Source organism: Martes martes (genome assembly GCF_963455335.1).
Source record: "Martes martes genome assembly, chromosome: 3".
Lineage (NCBI taxonomy): Eukaryota > Metazoa > Chordata > Mammalia > Carnivora > Mustelidae > Martes > Martes martes.
Genome location: NC_137890.1, coordinates 15,521,547 through 15,543,447, shown reverse-complemented (window position 1 = coordinate 15,543,447; position 21,901 = coordinate 15,521,547). Strand labels below are relative to the sequence as shown.

Sequence of the window (21,901 nt, the reverse complement as noted above, 5' to 3'; positions counted from 1 at the left end):
CTCGAAAGAAAAAAAAATATATCAAATACGTGGTAAGGTTTTCCTGTTATGATGAGTTATCTCCCCTGGGCCCTAATATTCTTTCAGGGCATTTCTTGTTCCTTTGATTTAATTTAAACCGGTGAGCCAGATTTTTCCCAAAGGGCAAATTAAGAAGGTCTGTTAACTCTTTCAGTGCCCCCACTTCAAGAAATCCCCAGCAAGGCCATTAGCATTGTTTTGCCTTAGGCGTTCCACTTTCTAAAAGTCAGCTGTCATATCTGGAGCAAGCCGGAATAGCACACTCAACAAAACCCTGGAGCTCTGGAAATGTTAATGTCCTCCATCAGCAGTGACCTTGCCACTGGGAAGTGATTTAGGCACTAGGGAGAAAAGGGCCCACTATCTTTATCACGCTGGTTTACACCATCAGCTTCAGAAATTGTGTGAGAGAATAATCAATAGTGTGTTAAGACCGATCTCGAAGTATGCCAAGACAAAGTGCTCCTGCTCCGTGAAATGCTGAGTTGAAGAAGAATTTTTGAATACGACCGAAGAGAAATTAGCTGGAGTGGTAACACCGAATGGATTGTGTCTCTAGATGGAATTTGTCATTGGGTAATGGCACTCGGAGAGCTCTCTGTGTATTTCAGTGGAATCCCATAATCTGCCTGATGAAAAATGCTTATTTTAGAGTAAAGCAGATTTAAATAACAAAACCGAAAGGCATGCATGCGTTCTAAACACACACATGCAGGTTAAGAATGAGCTGACACGGGGTGCCTGGGTGGCTCAGATGGTTGGGCATCTGCCTTCTGCTCAGGTCATGATCCCATGGTCCTGGGATCGAGCCCTGCATCTGGCTCCCTGCTCGGGCGGGGAGTCTGCTTCTCCCTCTCTCTCTCCATTGTCCCCCCTGCTAGTGCTCTCTCGATCTCTCCGTCAGATAGATAAATAAAATCTTAAAAAAAAAAAAAAAAAAAAGAATGAGCTGACGCGGGGTGTGTGGTTGGCTCAGTGGGTTAAGTGTCTGCCTTCAGCTCAGGTCATGATCCCAACATCTTGGAATTGAGTCCCCCCTCTGCATTCGGCTCCTTGTTCAGTGGGAAGCCAGCTTCTCCCTTTCATCTGCTGTGCTCACTCTCTCTCTCTCTCTGTGTCAAATAAATAAATAAAATCTTTAAAAAAAAAAAAAAAAGAATTAGCTAACACAAATAGTTCCAGAAAGCTAAGCGAAATAAGTAGCAAAGAGTAGAATCACCGCCTCCTATAGAAAAATGGAGGAAATGTCAAGTTCAACTTCATCAAAAGTTCCTGAAAATGTGACTAGAGTTTTTGTCCTTTCAGTAAAGGTATTATCTCTTGATAACCAGCAGAGAGTAGGAAGCTTCTAAAAACAGCCAAGGAAGTGTCCCCACCCCACCCTGAGTGAAATCACTGTGGGAAAGAGCTGACTGCTTGGTCCCTAAGATCATTACACAAAAATGTTTGATTTCCCACAGCAAACCCAACTGTCACATGAACAGCTGTCAACAACAAAATTAGAAGGAACTGTCCTTCCAGGGATTTTTCACCACGTTGGCTTGTCCTATTTCTACACCTTTGCTCCAAAGAGTGTTTCCAAAGAACGCTTCCAAGTACAGGTTTTCCTTACCCACAGCGGGGCCGCCCAGGTTATTTGGCCTTGGGTGCTGGACACGAAATACTTCTGTCACCGTCACGGGAATCCCACTTGGATATTTGCCGCATGGCGGATTCAAGTACATGAAAACGTCTCAGTCACGTTCATTTAGTCCTGACATGTAGCTATCGCAATTCCTACTTTTAATACAGTCGATGTTCATTATTTGTGGTAGTTATGGTTCATAAAGTGGCTGCAAATACGGAATTAGCAAATACTGAATTGTTGGAAAGACAGAGCTAGGCTCCTGCAAGGTTTTAGCCTCCTTTTCGTCAACCAACCCATAGGCAACCTATGTGTAACTCTTCTTAAAGACACCTTATTTAGCATATACTGTTGTGTCATTAACATTGAACTCAGGGCCTAGCACACTACACCTTGCGCTCAGGAACAGCAGACAGCCCTTTAGTGCTGAGCTCCGGGGCCATCTTAAACAGGGACATTGCCAAGTGAAAGCACAAGAATGCGAAAGACGGGGCACAAAAGAGGCCACAGAAAGGACACTTGTTTTCAGGTTGGCAGCCAAAACAAGAAGGCGGAAAATCACTTCAACTGGGACCGTGCAGGTAGGGCCACTCTACATGGAGGCCCACGTCTACGGAAGTGCATGACTATTGATTTGGGGCTTGCAAAGTAATTTTAGCGCGTAGGCAAATTCGCAAATACAGAGTCCAGAAACAATGAGGACTGAGTATATGTGTTGAAAATAAAAGTCAGGGCATAGAGTCAAGCGCCCTACATCTGTCTAGTCGGTTCTTGTTATATTAGCAGTTGTCCCCCTTTAAATTTAGAGATTAGAGTTTATTCGAGGTAGGGTCCCGTGAAAAATGGGAAACCCACCGCATTGCCTGCTTCTGCACCGCGATCTCATGAAGAAACTCCCGGTGGAACTGTCTTAACCTTTCAATGGTTCTTGCAGGTCTTTCAAGGGTGTGGCCAACCCAAACCTGCTCCAGCCCTCCGATCTGCTCGCTCAGCTCCTGAAAATTTTAATACGCGCTTCAGGCCTTACAATCCTGAGGAGAGACCCACGACTGCTGCAGGCACGAGCTTGGACCGGCTGGTGAGTTCTCTCAGATTGATGGCCATCGTGGGCACGTTCTGTTACCAAGGTTATTCTTCAGGAGACGTGATGGGACTCTGAAAAAGTTGGTTGTAAAAGTCATCTCCTTCTTATATCTGCTCCTGGTCTTAATTAGAATATTGAAAAATAATGAGATCTTCCTTTTAGGTCATGAATTAGATTATTTAAGGCATCTTATCACTATTAATTCACTCATGCGGTGGCCAAATTTTCAACTTCATATATCTTCTGAAATATTAATCTGAAGACTAAGTTACTATATCTTCCAGAGATATAATTACAATAGCACATTTCTTCCTCACCTGCTTCTTTTACTTATTTAGTTATGTTCCAGTGCGATTTTATTCTGCCTTCTTGTGTGTAAAGTTTTCTGCTTGAAAGACCTTGCCAAGAGATCCCAAGTCAATGTTACTACTATTTTTTTTTCCTTTTTTGTGTGTCTTTTTAAAGTTGGAAGCCTTAAAAATAGTCACCCTTTGATCCACTAAAATGTATGTCAGGGGACCAAACGATATCTACCAGCAAAGCAATTCACTTGGAGAATACAACCATAAACATAGTAAACACCATTTTTTTAAATGTGTTTTAAAAATCAAATTTTGCTATAAAAAATGAAAAGCTCATAATTTCAAAGAAATACTGCCCGATTATTTTCAATGCAATTTATAGCACTATAAACAATTTATATACCTGTAATTGTTAGCACGGTTAACGTTGCTTTGCCAATTATCTTGATGTAAAATTAACAGATAAAACCTTAAGGTCATAAAATACTTGAACCACATCTGATTATGTCATATAAACTCAGATCTCCAGGGTTTCTGGTTGTGAAAATACTTTTATTAGTCACTGTTATAAATTACTTTATCATTTTAGTCACTATCCTTCTGCAGCGTAGGACTCATAAGATTAAATTGGTTGAGTGTGGCCTCCGCGTAAGTACATCTCAGCATCTCAGTCTATAAAAATCACATGTACTTACAGCAGAAAGGCCTACCACGAGGAGCCAAAGTGAAGAGGTAAGTGGAGTCATTAGCTGCTAAATTATGTTATAATTTATTCCTGTTTATTAGCAAATAAAACCCCTCCCCAGCGTAGCTCTTGAAAAAGGACTCGCCTGGGTTATTGCTTCCACCTTCTATGTTACCTTGGTCCTGTCTATTCTCTGTTCCCAGTTTCAGGAAGAGTTTAAAAATAGTCGTCTTTCTTCTTTTAAACAACCAATTAGAGTCCCCTGAACCACTAGCCAATTGTTTTAAAGACTGGATGGTTGTTATGACAGCCCATTGTTTGAGTTTTCATTTTACCAACTCTGTCTGTTAAGATCCTTTTCACCAGAGCATAAATGGTGAGTATGGGTTTGAGTTCCCTCCCTCTCTCTCTCTCTCTCACTCTCTTTCTCTTTTTTTGTTTTCTCCAAAGTTAGTTGGCTCTAACTTACTTATTGGAATAATGCAGGTTTTTTTGGAATTTTCATAAATTCTAATTTAAGAACTGGGGCCCAGTGCAACATGAGTAAATCATAGAGATGTGCGGTACAACATTGTGCCTATAGATAACAATCTTGTTTCATGCACTTAAGTATCTGTTAGGAGAGTAGCTCTCCTGTTAAGTGTTCCTACCACAATAAAGTAAAATTTAAAAACAATTTAGGTGCATTATGCACTTAGTTAAAATTACATTGAATTGGATCAATATAATGATATCTATGACTACTGATTAATGTTTTTTTCCCTTTGAAACAAGCACACTTTTCTCTCCTCCCCAGGAGAGATAGACACACACACACACACACACACACACACACACACACACACTCAAACAGGTGAGATAGAGCAAGAAAAATATTTGTCTTGCAGTGTGTATGCAATTTAGCACAACCTAAATAAAGCATTAATGCTTTGTGATTGTCACCTGATGTATAATATTTGATAGATAAGGAAATTAGAATTTGAACCCTCTTTTAGAAAGGAAATTCACTGATGATCTTCAAAATGCCCCCAATACAAAGGTCTTGAAGAGTATTGGCAAATAACAAACTGATTTAGGCTCTTCTATTTTTAGGCACCCCCCCAAAATATATTTTAATCAATTTTTTTTCTGAAAAGGATCAGTAATGGTTAATCATATGATCATGGGTAAAAACCAAAGACCAGACTGGGTGCATAAGGGCCAGATTCAGTGCACAGGACCTTAAATCAATAAGTCAGTTTTATTCTAAAATATTCTCTGACAGCACGTAGTACTTAATTTCCTCATAGGTGTGGCTTTGGGCTCTGTAAGAGAGAATGGCAGATTTATTAAGGTTTTATTGAGTGAAATTCCCAAATTGTAAGAATTAGTGATTTGTAATTCACAAGCAGCCATAAACTGACCTGGAGTCACTTCCCTGGTCCCTAAGGGCAAGGGGCTGTTTCCACATCAAGAGGAACTATACGAGGTTATTCTTGAGAAACACAGACTAGGCCCAAAGCTAACATCAGAATCTTCCTTTGCAGCCCTTGGCTCCCCCAAGGCTTTCTTCCCTTGGAGGGTTCAACATATTTCTGAAAAGTGGAAAGATAAAGCAGTTACCTCAGACCAACTGTTTATATGACAGCTTATATGTCAACAGTCAGACCAAATCATCTTCAAGATGCATGCGTTGGTGACCTCTTTTGATGGGTCTGCCATATATTACCCCTTATTTTGACTGTTTATAAACAAGTCTCATGTTACCTACTCCTACTTTAACTCTCTTCTGAAGAGATGTTTCCTGAATATTTATAAGAAGCGTGTGTCCCAGAAAAAGAGGATATTTAGGAAAGACTTCCCTTAATTTGTCAGTGTTTCAGCAGGAAAAAATGCTTTAAGAACAGCATCAGAAGAATATCCCAGTCACCCCACTGCTTTTGCCAAAGGGAAAATAACTAAATTGTAAAGCCCTTGGGGAGTTGCTTCTTACTACCACTTAAAATGAGTACCTGTTTTAATTAACTTGGGAATCTTTTGGTCGTGTTCTTATATTTTAGGTGAACTGGTAATTAATTACGGGTATTGTTTTAGAAGTAAAGCTCCTAATCCCAACCTGGGCCAGCTGCTGCTAGAACTTATGTAAAATAATTAAAATAAAACTCTTTCTTAAAAATACACCAATTCCACCATTTGACCCCTATTAGATGTTTAAGGAACTTGTAAATTCTTTTATATCACTAGGAAGCATTTCCCGTTGTTCCTCTCAAGTTATATGGGCATAAAAATCAGTTTAGGTCATCAGTGGCTTTCAGACATACTACCCTGAAGTTATTTTTATTATCCAATAATGAATGAATACATTTGTATAAATTCAGCTGCTGATGAAAAGCTGATTCATCAAAGACTATCACAGTCCTTCCTGCCAGCAACCGTGGTTTGCTGAAGATACAAATGCCATCAAGTGTTTTGGTTAGCAGATTGGTCCTACAGTCACAGGTCTTTCCTGTTACCAGCACCCACCCTAGGGGCCCTCTGTCTCCACCTACTGTTACCGATTTTCAGTTAAATAGGCCAGCGGTGATTATTCGCAAAAGATCGATTTTTCTTCCTTTTTTTCTTAAGTTTATACTTCATGAATTCTCTTACATAATTTGACATGAAACTATGAGGTTTTTTTAAAAAAACTTCCACTGGAATGTCACTGGAAGTACAGACTGTAAAAAATACCTCAACCTAAAAAAAGAGCTCAAGTGTGAAGATCTGAGAATACAGAGATATTTCAGATTATTAAACATGCTCTATAACTCCTTGGACACATGGGGCAGGAAGTGTCTGTTACTTACCCCAGGGACTCATCAGAGCGAAATATACTTTAAATGGTGTATCTTAGAAGAATGTGTTTTATAAAAGTAGATTTCAAAGAAAAAAAAATAACAGATGTGGAAGTTAATTCATGAAGTTGGTGATGATTTAGACCAATGAACCTCCAGTAAGTATTCAACATTGGACTGTGTTGTACAGGCTTCTCAAGTATTCTGCTGGTCATTCTGAGGGAGTCTGGGGTGGGGGTGGGTGGAATACCAGCCAGATTTATCATTTGACATCAAATGATAAACCGATGAACAACGGTCAGCCTGCAAAGCTAAATGTTATACCTGTGCTGTGCTATTATGTATAGAATAATCTCTCTTTCTTTTTCCTTTAAATTTGTTTTCCTCTTGCTTCCCAGAGGATTGTGTGGAGGACAATGCAACATAGTGTAAGCTTTGGTCTTCTTTTTTCTTACTCTCATCCTCATTTGTCGTCATACAGTCATTTCAGAGAGTTCTTGAGAAATGCCCTCTCCGCTTTCCCTTTCCTGACTGTCTAGAGCGCGTTGAACACTGCACATGACCGATGGGTTGAGCAGATTCCTCTCTGTTTGGTATTTATGGTTAACAGCCGTTTTGGTATTCTTTCCCAATGGCAAGGTTTTCAATCTAAGCTTTGTGTTAGACTAACTCATTTGGTGGCTGATTTAAATTCTGTCCCAATGTTCAGACTATGTGTAGTCTGCCTGAAAAACTAGCTCTTCCCTGATAGAATATATTGGCTTTTTTCTTCTTGTGCTGAGCGAATAATTGTCTCGCTAATAATAACAGCAAACCAACATCAGCTCTCATGCATAAGGAGCTAATTTTTCCATTAGCGAGGACAGAGAATTTAGGGGTTAAGAAATAGTTTGTGTTACAAGTTGTTTACTCCTTTTTTTTTCCTTCCTTCTCGAATTTACTGATGTCTCGGAAGACATTCAGGGAGGGCACCCTGGAGATTTTTTACCACAAAGTGGTCTGTGTGAGGACGGCGCACCAAGGATATCTTACCTGACTTTATATATTAGCCGTACTAATCAGATAGTTAAGTTTTCTAATCTGGTTTTTGTACTAACATCCCATGCTGATAATACCTTTTAATAAAGATGACTCTCACCTGGAGGGTACATATTTATTCATGCAGCCCACCTATGACATCATAGGGCTCTATGTCTGCTTGGCCTTAAATTCAGGCAGTGAATTCTTCTGTTAACATTCATTTTTCTACAAGGGAATTGTCCCCTGAGTCATATTCCCATTCATCATCACAGTTCTCTGAGCTCAGGGCAGTTTGAATGAAAAAAGAAAGTTGAGATAAACCTGGAACAGGAATAGTCTGGAAAAGGAGACCTTGAGGAAGGAACAGGGAAGACAGATGGCTTAGGGTCTCCTGATGCTAAATGGGAAATGGGGGGAATCAAAGGTCATGGGTAGGACAAATCAGAGTTCTCTTGGTTCGGGTCATTTGATAAAAGTAGAGGAGCTCCAGCTCAGAGAGTGTGTGCCCGCCTTTCTCAACAACATTGTCCTGATATCTCCAAGTTTTCCAGCCATTTAGGCAGTCAGATCTCCTTATCTTATGGTTATCAGGGGGCCCCATAGCTTTCCCTCCAAGAGGAACGACTTCATTGAATATCATCCTCCACCCCCGCTCTGCCTGCCTGCCTTGTGGTCCTCCTACCATCTTCCTTAACTGGGCTAAAAATACAGCTACTTTGGAAATTGACTGGTTCGCCATCGGTACGAAGCATGAATTTTTGACATTACTGCGTATAGATAAAAGAACTTGCAAAATATCAAGTTATGCACTTTATTTTACTATTCTGAAACAAAACGGACAAAGCAGCTCACTTTCTGGTATCATTCCTGCCTGATGGTTAATACCAGTTTCAGAGTAAAACGGTGGTCGTAAAAATGTTCTTCTCTGCCTCTTCGGGGCCATTTTGGTGTGATTTAGGACGTCTTGGTTGTAAGGATTCAGGGAAACTGTCTGTTGTTCGTTTTAAATTGCCATGGCATTTCATTGTCACCTCAAAGGATTCTGCATCCGGCTAAATCCACTATTTTGCATTTCAAAAGGATGTCAAGCTGTATTTAAGAAACTGCTTTATTATCTAGAGCCTCAGCCACTGTTTTTAGGTGAAACTGATATTTCCTACCTTCCACCCAGACACAGACACACACACACACACCCCCCTCAGTCTTTGCTTGGCCTGAGCAGAAAAAACTAAAACCTCAATAACAACAGTAAGCCAGATTCTCCACTTTAATTAGTTTTCTAAAGATAAATGGGTCAAGGCCAGGCTGGCTTTCAGCCTCTGCTGCCGCTGCATAAATTACGCCCCATTCACCCCAGCAAACAAATGGCTGCCGCTCCGTCCCCTTCAAATTGTGAACTGCCCAGTCTTGCCCAAACCTGCTTTATCTCTTTACTGCAAAACCCCACTGAGACACCCCGGTTCCAGTTTCAAAATGAACCTTTGGTAATAACAGCGGCAAAATACAGCGTGCTTTCAAAGCAGGGAGAAAATACAAACCACTCAAACCAAACCACCACCCAACTCATTGGATCTGGGCTCCTGCCCTTCTCCGGGCCCCTGCAGCAGCATGCGGGAGCTGGGAGAGCGGCTTGACACGGGCTTCTTTCCATTTAGGAGGCTTGTGGCTGATGAAGCCCGGGTGGGGGAATAGCCTAAGACACACATAGAAAATGATGACTTATCTGCAGGACACGCTGCTTAGTCCACGGGCTTGGGGGACGCACAGATTGAGTTCAGTGGTATGTCCTGTTGGGAACCCAGATGCCATGCCTGCTTCTCGTGTGGAATTTTCAATTTGCACCCAGTGGACAGTGCATTGGGCTGTATGCCTCGGGAGAGAAGAGGAATCACTCCACTGGCCGAGATGAGATGGGGGAAGCCCATTCTGCCCCACTGCTTTACAAACATATTCAGAGAATCACATGGATTCTCCATGAAAGAACGAGGAAATAAAGTCATGCCACACGTTTTAAGGTGGGGGGGGGGCTTATGCACCATTTAGGTATAAGTCGTCCTTAAAATCATTTGCGGGGGGGAATCTGACCAACTAAGCCATTTTCAACTCTATTAAACTGTCCTTTGCCCTCAGAAATATTTAAGCTAGAGCTACGGTGTCCTCTGACTATGTCATAAACATGAAATGTTATACTTTCAGACACCGAATACGGCTGGACAGATTTTCTATCGGTTTGATGGTATGCTGATAGGCTTACTTTCCCTTTCAGACATGAACATTTCTTTCAGAATTCCTAGACTGCAGCTCACCCCCAAACTGATGCATCCTTTATGCATCCGTCCATCGACAACGTTTGTCCTGGCTTCTTCTCCACTGCATAGCACTTAGTAAAACTAGCGACCGTGTACAATCTACATCATAGCATGGTGTAGTGCTCGCGTCATCAAAAAGGCAAGAGTTACTATTTGCAAAAAAAAGCATAGCTTATGAAACCTGTGGGACACACTCCATCTCCTCTAGGGGATAATATCTAATATAGAGTCCATAAAATGTTAGCATGAAGGAAATAGGAGTTTGATTTTGTAATCTAAGATAGATTACACCACTAAAGAAGTCGTGGAAAATATATTAACAAATGAGTTATCATTGACCAAATATGCAAACAGAAAACATTAAAATATCTGTAGCATCTTTGGGATAGGCTATCCCGTAGGTCATTCACCCTTCTTAAGCCAGAACTTTTCGTCCATATCTTGAACAAATTAAACAGAAACTTTCTGGTCAGTTGTGAACCAGTCTGATGAGCAAACCCTCCTGCCTATCATTCAGTGTATTTGCTCTTTATCCAGCTATGTAATCAGTGGTTTAGTAACTTAAATATGAAAGTCTGAACAGACAAGCCATACTAAATGACTTAAACCACACCTTTTAAAATATGCATTCTTGAGACGCACCTGTTGACATAGATCTTTTATTAACTTATTGAGCAGCTTAAAGAACCTTCTTTTTGTCATGGAAAATCTGCAGTAATTTTTTCTCATAGCTGTCTAAGATATTCGCGCCACAACTCCCAAATGTGATGTTCAGACTTATGAGAGAGCTGAAGAAATGGGATATTTCATAAATACCAGTTTTGATGTATTTGCTGTATAATCAATCAGCTTTTAACTGACTCTGGGGCCTATGGAATACATTTTAAAGCCCTGGGAATTTGGCTATTCCCATAACATACTTGGACACTCTTTACTGCTAACAATAAACCTCAGGCATAAACATTGTAGAGAAAACCAGATGAAAAGAAACCTGTTTGAGTGAAAATTGACTTCGCTTCATAAATGTTAAAGGTAGAAAGATATCTGCAATACACAATAATTTTATTACTTAAGCCCATTCATGGTCATTATTGTCAGAGGCTCTAACTTCATGGGTATTTTCTAACACTTAAAAGACTGGTCAAGCTATTAACAAGAGAAAAAAAAAAAAAAAAGGTTGACAGTAAATGAACCACCAGCAGCTGCAACAGCACCACGATATTGCTGGTGAACAAATAATTTTTTGGAAGTTGGGTTTGGGTTCTATCTTTGGGAGCTTTGCCAATACTTTATCTATCCCAATAAGCTAAGCTAGGCAACGTGGCACTTGTGAACACCCCCCAAACTGGCTCACAGAGAACACAAGTTTATTGCTTGTTCAAGCCCAGTATGCTTTGTGGGTTTTCTGTGGGTCAGCTAGCTTCACATGAACATCACCCTCACTCCAGGACCCAGGGTGCAACCATCATCTGGAGCTTCACCTGTTATGGTAGCAGAGAAAGAGATAATGTGGCAAAGACAACCGTTGGAGTCTCCACCTAGAGGGGGCACATCACATGGTTCACAGCTCATTGGCCAAAGGGGGTCACGTGACCAAGCCTTTTGTCAGAAAGGCGGGGACTCTCACACAGAGCGAAAATGGACATGTGAGTGAACGGTAATGTTGTCATCCACAAATATGCATGACCAAGACGAGATTTTTAAGTTGATAAAAATCGACCTCATACTCTCTCCAGCTCTAAGACAAACCTTAATGAGAAAGAAGAGGAAAATCTTTCATTCATTCAACAAATATTTATTGTGCACTAATTTGACCCAGGGATGAATGGTTAGAGCATATCAGGAGCTCACCATACTTTGGGGGACGCCAGACAAAATGAGTTATAATTCCACACAGACTAGATACTGGGAAAAAATGTGTTCAATTTTTTTAGAATTCTCAGAGAATTCTAAGTCTTTGTTACAGAGCGGGTATCTATATGGTTCGAGAAAACCAGCATCTCTTTGGAAATCAGCTTGATTTTTAGTGTCAATTGGCTTTTTTGCTGATCTGAACTTTGAATTCAGTCACAATTCAACCAGAGCAAAGGACAAATCTTAGGACAGTATCTCAAGGGAGGAGGTAGAAGCTGTTGCCAACAAGGAGTAGAAAAATAGCAGTAGAAAAAGAGAATGAGCAAAGACTTTTTTATTACAGACATTTAAGTGTCTTTCAAATCCAGACTATATATATTTTAAATAAAGCCTCGAAATTGCATTTGGGGAACGCTGCTCTTGTCTGACTTGGTGCCATGTTTGCTTAGACAAAGCAATTTTTCTGTTCTTCTCCTTTCTGGGTCAACCTAGTTGGAGCAAATCAAACTGTTCTCCCTCTGTCTTTCTTTCATACATCATCATTTAAGATCACCAAGAATTTGAGTTCTGGAACCTGCCCTTGTCTTCTTTTACAATATCTGTTTATTGCTGGACAGCATTCATGAAGGAGAACACTTTTCACAGGTTAATCAGGGAAATTGCATAGGCTGACAGCAACAGCAAACTTATTGATTGCAATGAAAGTCTCAGGAATGTGTGTGCCATTGGCTTCCGTGTGGAATTATTTGTAAAATCGTAGAGCTCTGAGTCAGCTGGAAGAAACATTACAATATAAATTCATAAATTATTTGTGTGTAACGAGGCAAGAAAACAATGACTTTGTAAGTTTGATTCTGAGGGATTTTGACCTAACAAAACTACCCCCAGCAGCCTGCATTCATTTCAGCGAAGAGCACTCATCTCTGCACTTGAAAAAGCCCAGCATTTCCTTCGCTTGCTCCTTGCAGCTTCTTGAGTGCTAGAGAAAAGGGGTAAACACGAAGCAGCTAGACTAGCTTTGGGAAGAAAACATGAAGGCAGCAAACTGCCTTAATTGATCTCCTCACATAAAACCCAAAAACCCAGAGGCTATCTTTAGTGCAAGACATGTCCTCGTGAAGATGTTTCCAGTTACTCAGGAAATCAAATCTTCTTTATACAACAGTCTTCAAGGAACAAGAGATATTTCATTAGGGTTTTAATGGTGAGGGCCCAAGCAAAGAAAGCTTCCTCTTCTCTTTTGTCAAGATTTCTTGACAAACTAAATAAAACAGAAAGCCCTTCACGTGTTTTTCAGTAAAAAAAAATAATAATAAAATAAATAAACAGTTTTGGGGGTGAGAAGTAAAATGAATCCTTAGGAATATTTTTTGAGAAGGACTTTGGATAATTTGGGTCATGGTATAACAGAAGGCTCATGGGGGGTGTGTGTGTGTGTGTGTGTTTATTTTTTAATTATGATAACCTTCTTGTGTCCAATAGTCATAAGTGAACAACCCAGAGATTGTTACAGTTATTTACCAAATGGTAGTCGAAGCATGATACTTTTATAGGAACATCTGTGATTCATTGCTACTTTTTAAAATTCAAAGACACGTCATTGTGAATGAAATCTGACCACCCATTTCCAGGTCTTCCTTATCCCTCCCGTCATGTCTTGCCCTAAACTTTACCCTTCCACGGACAGGTGCCACTGCCGCTTGCTAGATTAGGCACAGATGTTGTTATTATTAATCATAAACAACAATATCTAATTTCAAAAATCTCAGTTATTCATTGCGAGGTTGGCTCTGACACGCAGGCTGTAGGTGAGCTTCTTGTTCTTCATGGAAATAGGCTTCAGGCTTAGGCATTCTCAGGTGAGCACGGAAGTGCGAGCCACCCCTGGTTCCCATTTGGTTGTCAAAGACTGGGAACCCTGGAGCTTTCTCTCTAAGCTATGGCCACAGAGAAAGATTCCAATAAAAAGTCCCAGGCTGGGGGCACCTGGGTGGCTCAGTGGGTTAAGCTTCTGCCTTCGGCTCAGGTCATGATCTCAGGGTCCTGGGATCGAGTCCCGCATCGGGCTCTCTGCTCAGCAGGGAGCCTGCTTCCCCCTCTCTGCCTGCCGTTCTGCCTACTTGTGATCTCTGTCTGTACAATAAATAAATAAAATCTTAAAAAAAAAAAAAAAAAGTCCCAGGCTGAACGTTGGGGAAGATGGTAAGAGAGTCAAGTTCTACAAGAGTATTTGGGAAGCATGCAGCTAAATGGTGGATGCAAATTACCCAGAGGAATGATGGAGTACAGAGTGGGGGACCCACCACGTCTCCCACGACATATTCCTGAGCTCTGCGCACATCTTGCGGCCTCACGCCACCACCGAGGACCAACAGAGAAAGGCTCTTGTTAACAGCACTCCAGCTAGACAAGGAAGAAGTACTGGCAGAGGACCTCATCAGCACAAATTAAGCAGCTGAATCCAATGCAAAGGTGAACAGCATCTGAAATAGCCTTTTTGAAAAAACTCACTTGAAGGTGAACACAGAAATGAGCCATTGGCTGCAATTTAACTGTGAAATGATCAGTGCCTGGAGAGTAGATTTGACGATGGGGAATGACAGCAAGGACAAGAAGGAGCGTTCAGCTCTTCTTTCTCCATCTTGTCCTCTCCCCTCTAAAAATAAAAGGAGAAACAAAGGCACAACCCCAGGCTTCTTACTGCTACCCGGGATTTATGTCCACCAAGTTGTCCCACCTGCCTCGCTTACGAAATTTATCACAGCTCCAGATGGACGCAGGAACTGCGTAACAGCCTATCCTGGGTCGGCAAAGAAAAGTCGTCATTTGTGGAGTGCTTTAGAATAGACAAAGGTGTTCACGTAGGGTACCTTGTTTGTAAAGCTTAAAACAACAGGAGTCAGCTATTTGCTCTTTCCCTTGAAGAGACTACCGGGGCTCGCTTTCTGTTTCCCAAGGGTCTGATGCTACAATGCTCTTGGTGTCCGTGATGCCTCTTCTACCATCAAAGGTCAAACCAGAGGTACACAGGCATTTTTGTGGGTTTACTGCTATTTTGTCTCTTTTTTGTTGCCCATAGTATTTTCATGAGATACTCTGTTTCCAAAAAAAAAAAAAAAAAGGAAGGAAGGAAGGAAAAGTTTTGTTTTCTGATACTTAAGGCTATTTAGGGTGCCCAGAACACAGAATTTGTGCACAGAATTCCACATGAAGCTTGGAAGGGTGCATTGCTTACTCAAAGGAAGGTGAGGAAAAAAAATTGAGGAAATGGGTGGTTCTGGATGGTCACTATTGTCAGTGTTTATAGAATGTTTGGACAACTGTCCTCCTAAGTTTGCTTTCTTTTACATCACTGAAAAATTCTCAAAGGCTGCTGACCATGGGGATTTGGAGTTCAAGATCCCCATTTCTAAGATCTAAACAATAGTAATATGAGGAAGTATTGATGATTAAGAGTAAAAGCTATGGCTCTATTGATTTAAAACAATAAGAGACTTTCAGCATATTATTTAAATGCTTGTAGGAGTTGTATAAAGTGTCTCCAAGATTGCTCACTTGGTTATCATCCTTATTATGTACTTTTGTCTTCCAAATAGTTGCATTATCTTGAATTGTGATCATCAATTTTTCAGCCCTTTTGAGTCATTGTGATGCAAACAGGACTGTGATTTATCCAGAAACACCAAAGTCATATTTGACCCTGGGCTGGCTCATGCCAACTCTAAAAAAAAGACCACGTGGTCAGGTGATTAGGACAAGGTGCAAATGAAGTCTAAGTCCTGATCCTTAAGAGTGCTGGCCAAGGCCTCTTTCCTCACCATACACGTGGATCACCTTCCTCCAGAGGGTCTCACAAGGACACAGTGAGACAGCCCTGAGCCAAAGTGCAGATTCGCCATCACTGCCAAGGAAAAACAATTCAAAACATTTGCTCTACACTCAGGGATCTTTCTGGCTGGGTGTAGGGACATTGGAGTCCATCTAGTCCAATGCTCTCACTTTGCCAGTGAACACCCTGGAATCCAGAAAGATGGTGTGGCTGATGCGAAAATCCCATTGGCTTAGGGCTGAGATACTTCTTTGCTTCTCAACTTCTATTCATTCAAGCTATACATCCAGTAATGCATCTTTCAAAATAATGTCATGCTGGTTGTAGTAAGCCCATATGTAAGCTATATATACATATATAGCTATACATCTATAGAATATATACGTATATATATTAGAATAAAAAAGAGTCACAAATTACAATCACAAAAAAAAAATAAAGTAAATTGAACTTGGTGATTCACTGTCACAAAAAAATGTGGATTTTTTTTTCTCTTCTCCTTATATATGTCAGAGAAGTTTCCTGTTCATAGAAAATGTGAATGGAAAGCACAGAGAGGTCCCACATTCCCTCTGTCCCAACACAGACACAGACTCCTGCACTATCAACCTACTGGAGTGGTACACTTGGTTATCTTTCTTTACTGTGGGTTTGTGCCCTTTGAACAACAATCTCCCCAGTTGTCCTGCCCTCCAACCCCCGATAACCACCATTCTACTCCCTGTTTCTACAAGTTTGGCTTTTTGGAATTGTACTTACAAGGGAGATCACACAGTACTTGTCTTTGTCTGACTTGTCTTGCTTAGCATGATACCCTCAAAGTCCATCTGTGTTGCTATAAGTGGTAGGATTTCCTTCATTCTCATGGCTGAATAATATTCCACCTGTGTGTGTGTGTGTGTGTGTGTGTGTGTGTGTGTACAATACCACATCTTCTTTACCCACTCCTCTGTGGACACTTAGCTTGTTTCCCTATCTTGGCTGTTGGTAATAGTGCTGCAAATAACATGGGGCTGAAGATACCTTTTTGAGGTCTTTTCATTTCCTTTGGATAAATACCCAGAAGCAGGATTGCTGGATCCCTATTAGTTCTACTTTTAATTTTTGGAGGTTCTGCAGACCATATTCTACACGGGCTGAACCCGTTTACGTCCCCACGAACCCCTCCGTGGGCTTTGTTCTTCCCCACATCCTTGCCAATGCTCCACTCCTCTTCTTGATGACGACCCTTCTAGCAGATATGAGGCCATCGGAGTGGTACGCTTGCCACGATTGATAAAACTCCATGGACCATCCAAGCTGATTTCAGATTAGCTGGCAAGAGGAATCCTCTCGGAAATGGTGCCATTTTCTAGTGAAAACACGGACAAGGCACTAGAACCTCGGGTGAGTCCCTCCGGCTCTCCTCTTTCAGTTGAAATGACGGGGAGAGGAGAACAAAGTGGCTGGGTAAGAGTAATAAGAAAGTATCTAAGATCCTTTCCACCTTTCAAACACTAGTATTCTGGGAGGAATGACAGTTGAGTACGCAGAGTAACTTGCTCCCTCCTCCTGTGAAACTACCTAGAACGGGGTGGTAAAGGAGGGTCCACCTCCAGCTCCCACTGCCATTTTATCAATGATAACTTTTTCGGGGACTCTCACATCAAAATAGTATTTGTGATTTAGCCTCTACCTACATCCATGAGGCAGCAAAAGTCCTCAGTCTAGCTCTAGGGCTCACATATACCAAGGCATAGAGAGGCAAAGTTGTCATTTCTTTCTCCACATGTATGATGCCATGCCTAATTTTTTTTTAAGATTTTATTTATTTATTTGACAGACAGAGATCACAAGCAGGCAGAGAGGCAGGCAGAGAAAGAGGAGGAAGCAGGGTCCCTGCCGAGCAGAGCGCCCGATGCGGGGCTCGATCCCAGGACCCTGATCATGACCCGAGCCGAAGGCAGAGGCTTAGCCCACTGAGCCACCCAGGCGCCCCGATGCCATGCCTAATTTTAAAAAATAAGGGCCCACTGCCTCTGCCAGAGCCTGCTGTTTACGTGGCTATAACATGTTTTACTCACTGTGCTGTGAGGTGTGACTTTCCCTCTGTGTCCAAAGAAGTGCTGGGGAACGGGCTGGGGCCATTTGGAATCTCATGGATGTGATTCATCACTGAGCATCTCACCATGATATTCTATTCTTCTGTTTCGTGGCTCTCTTTCATCTCCCCTTCCAGAGAAGCCTCGGTCTTGCTCTCCCACTCCATCCTTCCCATTTGCATTCACTACCCCTCGCCCCGTGCCTCCCACAGCTGTGGCTTCTCTCATGGTATTCTAGGCACAACACAAGAAAAAAGGTGTCTTCCCATCACGTTTAATTTGCTGCAGTCAGAGCAAAAACAAAAGCGAGACATTCCAAAAATGCCAAGCACTTGGGAAGAATGTCCGCTCTCTATGCTGGTGCTTCACTATGACCTCAGATCCCTTTCCAAGATTCTCACTGTTCCAGGAACACCAGGTGGCCACATCTTACTGATTCAAAAGTGCTTCGGTCATTTTCTTTTGTGAGGTTTTTTTTGTATATGCTTTTTTTTTTCCTCACTAACGGGATGTGTGATACCTAGTAAGTGGGTGTAATCACTGGTTCTTATAAAATTGAATCTAAGCGCAAGTCATTTCACACATTTCTCCCTTCCCTGAGATGGCTTCAGTGCCTTCTTTTCTTAGGAGAAAGGAGGTGAGCAGAGAGGTTCCCTAAATGTGAGAAGAAGGAGGGCTACTGTGTACTCCAGGGGACTTTAAAATTAACTTCTCCATCCAAACATACTTCCTCATCTCTTCCCCCCTGACTTTGTTGGGACACACATAGCAGAGGGTCACCCTTCATCCTTCCTGGAGATAGACTACAAAGCCGGCAGTTAGAGAAAGATCTGTTGCTGCTGTCTCGAAGGACCTCTTCCTACTTGACCAGCATCTGTGAATATGTGGGACCAGGATCACCTACATCAGAAGTTTTTTTGTTTTGTTTTGTTTTTTTAATTGCTGAGATCCAAGCCAGAACTACACCAGATCAGCCATACCTGGGCTGGAGGACAGAAAATCTGTCCATTCAATATGCTTTCAGGTGATTCTGATTCTGATGTCCATCTCTCATCATGATGTCCGTGATGTCTACATGCCACATGGCCCGATGTCTTCCTGATCCTTGAGGATCTATCTGCCTTTCCCTCTGCATTCCCACTACCAAAGCGTCCAATGTACGCTTCCTGGAAGAATGACTGCCCCATTAGATGTGTACAGATGACTTCTTGGCCCACGTGTGGAAGGATTCACCCTACAGTGAACTCCCTGCAGAGAGAGAAAAATCCAAACTAAAACTTCCTGGCTATCCCTGTTGCTGGTGTCACGGATGTCACTAACATCAACCATGGCCTTGCATCACTGCTCTTTATCAGAAGCAAATAGAAAGAGAGGCCCCACACAGCCAGCTGCACAGCCCAGCCTCCTGGAAGTCTTTCCAGGAAGAGCTGATTATATATAAATTAAACAGCCTCATAGCAAATATTTCTGAACTTCTTTGTCGCTTACCAACTTCACTGTGCTGGTATCTTCTTATTCTGGAAAGCAAAAGTGAACTCACTGCAGCTCCTTGTTCTATGCTCAGTTGAGAAGAGGGGTGGTCTGGTCTGGGAGGCGGCTGCTGCTCCGGGAGTCAGGGCTCTGGTCCCACTGCTGCCCCAGCATTGCTGTATGACCTTGCGCAGCTCACTTCTACTCATCTGTAAAATGAGGGACAGCTGGACGTCAGTGGTTCCATGGTCCCTTCCTAGGACACAATCCCAAAGCTGCTGTGAATGGGGAATGCGTGACCCCACTGGTCACTGATCTGTGGGTTCAGATCACACTTGGGAACTCCTGAAGAAAGAAGTCTGCGGGGACAAAAGCTCAAGTTGAACTCAGGCTGGCGAGATGCTTCCCACAGAAACTGGAGCCTTCCAAGTTTTATTTCTTTTTCAGAACATCTGGCTAATGTCTTTTCGGGCATGATTCATGTTTCTTTGTTGTCCAAAAGGAGTTAGAGAGGGACAAAGTAAAGAAACTAAATAAAATGTCCACGAGAATATCCCAAAGGAATGGAGATGGAGGGAAAGTCATGCTTGAATTTAAGCCACTGAAAACATTTGGCAAAAATGCTGAGTTCTTCCTGCACGTTCAGTGTTGTGAATTTTCACATGAGCTCACGTTGTTCCCAGAACCCACCAGACCCCGGGCCCCTCATATCCTCCACCTGGAAGGATGAGGCTCCCAGGAGTGAATCTGCACCTCCCGTATCCTCGGCAGCTGCCATCTGCTTAGTCTGGGAGACGTCCAATTCCTCCCATACGTTTGCACTTCCTCTTTGAGATAGGATGTCCCAAACGACACAGCCAAGGTCTTCAGCCCAGTGGGGGGGTGGGGGGCCTTGTTCTCCACCGGATCTGCAGAGAGAAAGAAAATGGATCTGGTCTTGAACAACCATGGTTATTTGACAGAGGGAGAGAGATCACAAGTAGGCAGAAAGGCAGGCAGAGAGAGAGGGAAGCAGGCTCCCTGCTGAGCAGAGAGCCCGATGCAGGGCTCGATCCCAGGACCCTGAGATCATGACCTGAGCCAAAGGCAGAGGCTTTAACCCACTGAGCCACCCAGGCGCCCCTTGAACAACCATGGTTAAACAACTGTGTCAACGTCACTCAAGTCCATGTGTTTTTTGAGGTGAAAATGGCCTTACACTCACCATGTTGGTTTGTATGCGTTTAGCAGACCCCCAAAACCTGGGGTTATCCCTTCATTCCCCCCCAAGTTTTTTTTTTTTTTCTTCTTCTCCTTCTTCCTTTAGCTTCGTTTTATTCAAGACAGAAATCCCTGGGTCAGAAATTTTGCCTCGTCCCATAAATATGACTTTTTGAATGTCCCGAGAGGCAGAAAGGAAGCCAAATGTGATTACTCAGACTCTGGGCTTTCATCATGGTGTGATTCATCAAAGGAGCTGAAGGTACTGCACAGTTCTGAACTTAAATATCCCTTCCGAGAGGCTCTTTGGCCTGTTGCTTTGATGAAGAAAGAAAGACGCATAAGAGGGATTTTCACACAGGGACAAAGCAATGCGCAGGGCTACCTGCTTTATCTGCGTTCTCTTGACCAGTATGGATAACACTGTGTGTGAATAAATTCAACTCGTCTTTTCTCCTCTCCTGCCCCCTCTGTCTCTGCTGTCATCCTGGAAACTACTCTGCCTGTGCCCTGCCTAGTGACGACTTTCAAGACCATTTTCAAATACCAGGCAAGCAAAAATGTTCAAGTCATTTAAAGTCAAGTGCCCGTAGGCAAGTCAGTTAATTTCTCTGGGCCTCTATTCAGCAACTCTCAGTCTTGAAAGTCTACAAATACATCACTGGAAAACTTTAAAAAGTACTTACATCAGGGTCCCCATCCCTATGGACGCTGACCCGTGTGGTGTGGGGCTGGACGAGGCCTGGGTGTTTGACAACTTCCCAGGAGTTTCCAGTGTGTAGCCCACGCTGCCAAACACTGCTCTAGGTCCTTATTCTTCAAAGTGAGGTTCTTAGACCAGTCTCACCTGGATGCCTGTCAGAGATGAAGAGCCTGGGGTCCCACCCCAGACCTACTTTATCAGTATCTGCATTTTTCACAAGACCCCAAGGTGGTTCATAGATACATCAGAGGAAAAGAAACAAGGCTCCGATTCCTTATATGTTACAGAGGATAATAATGTTCCTGGTGTGCCAAGCTGTCTGCTACTTGTTCTGCCCCATGTGATCTCCAAAAGGGAAAGGCGACAGATTGCGTATATAGGCCTTGAGACTGTAGCCTGCTGCACAGAGCCCTGGTATGTGAGGTTGTGGATTTCCTGGGTGCAGTGATTATTCTCTTAACGTGGTTGGTGATGAGGCTGATTGCCACATTTAAATGTGCAAAGTGGTTCCACAAGTTTAGTATCTCCTCTTTTTTTTTTTTTAATTTCTTTTCAGCGTAACAGAATTCATTGTTTTTGCACCACACCCAATGCTGCATGCAATACATGCCCTCCTTAATACCCACCACCTGGCTCCCCCAGCCTCCCACCCCCCGCCCCTTCAAAGCCCTCAGGTTGTTTTTCAGAGTCCATAGTCTCTCATGGTTCACCTCCCCTTCCAATTTCCCTCAATTCCCTTCTCCTCTCCATCTCCCCATGTCCTCCATGTTATTTGTTATGCTCCACAAATAAGTGAAACCATATGATACTTGACTCTCTCTGCTTGACTTATTTCACTCAGCATAGTCTCTTCCAGTCCCGTCCATGTTGGTACAAAAGTTGGGTATTCATCCTTTCTGATGGAAG

The 21,901-nt window shown here is 42.4% G+C and overlaps 1 protein-coding gene across 1 annotated transcript in view; it reads left to right on the top strand.

Annotated features, from left to right (window-relative positions):
• Positions 1-21,901, top strand: part of GPC6 (glypican 6) — a 1,082,024-nt gene that overhangs the window by 992,054 nt on the left and 68,069 nt on the right. Inside the window, exon 6 of the mRNA XM_080798519.1 lies at positions 2,580-2,723. Within this exon, the coding sequence (XP_080654645.1) occupies positions 2,580-2,723 (144 nt within the window). The remainder of the gene's footprint in view (positions 1-2,579; positions 2,724-21,901) is intronic.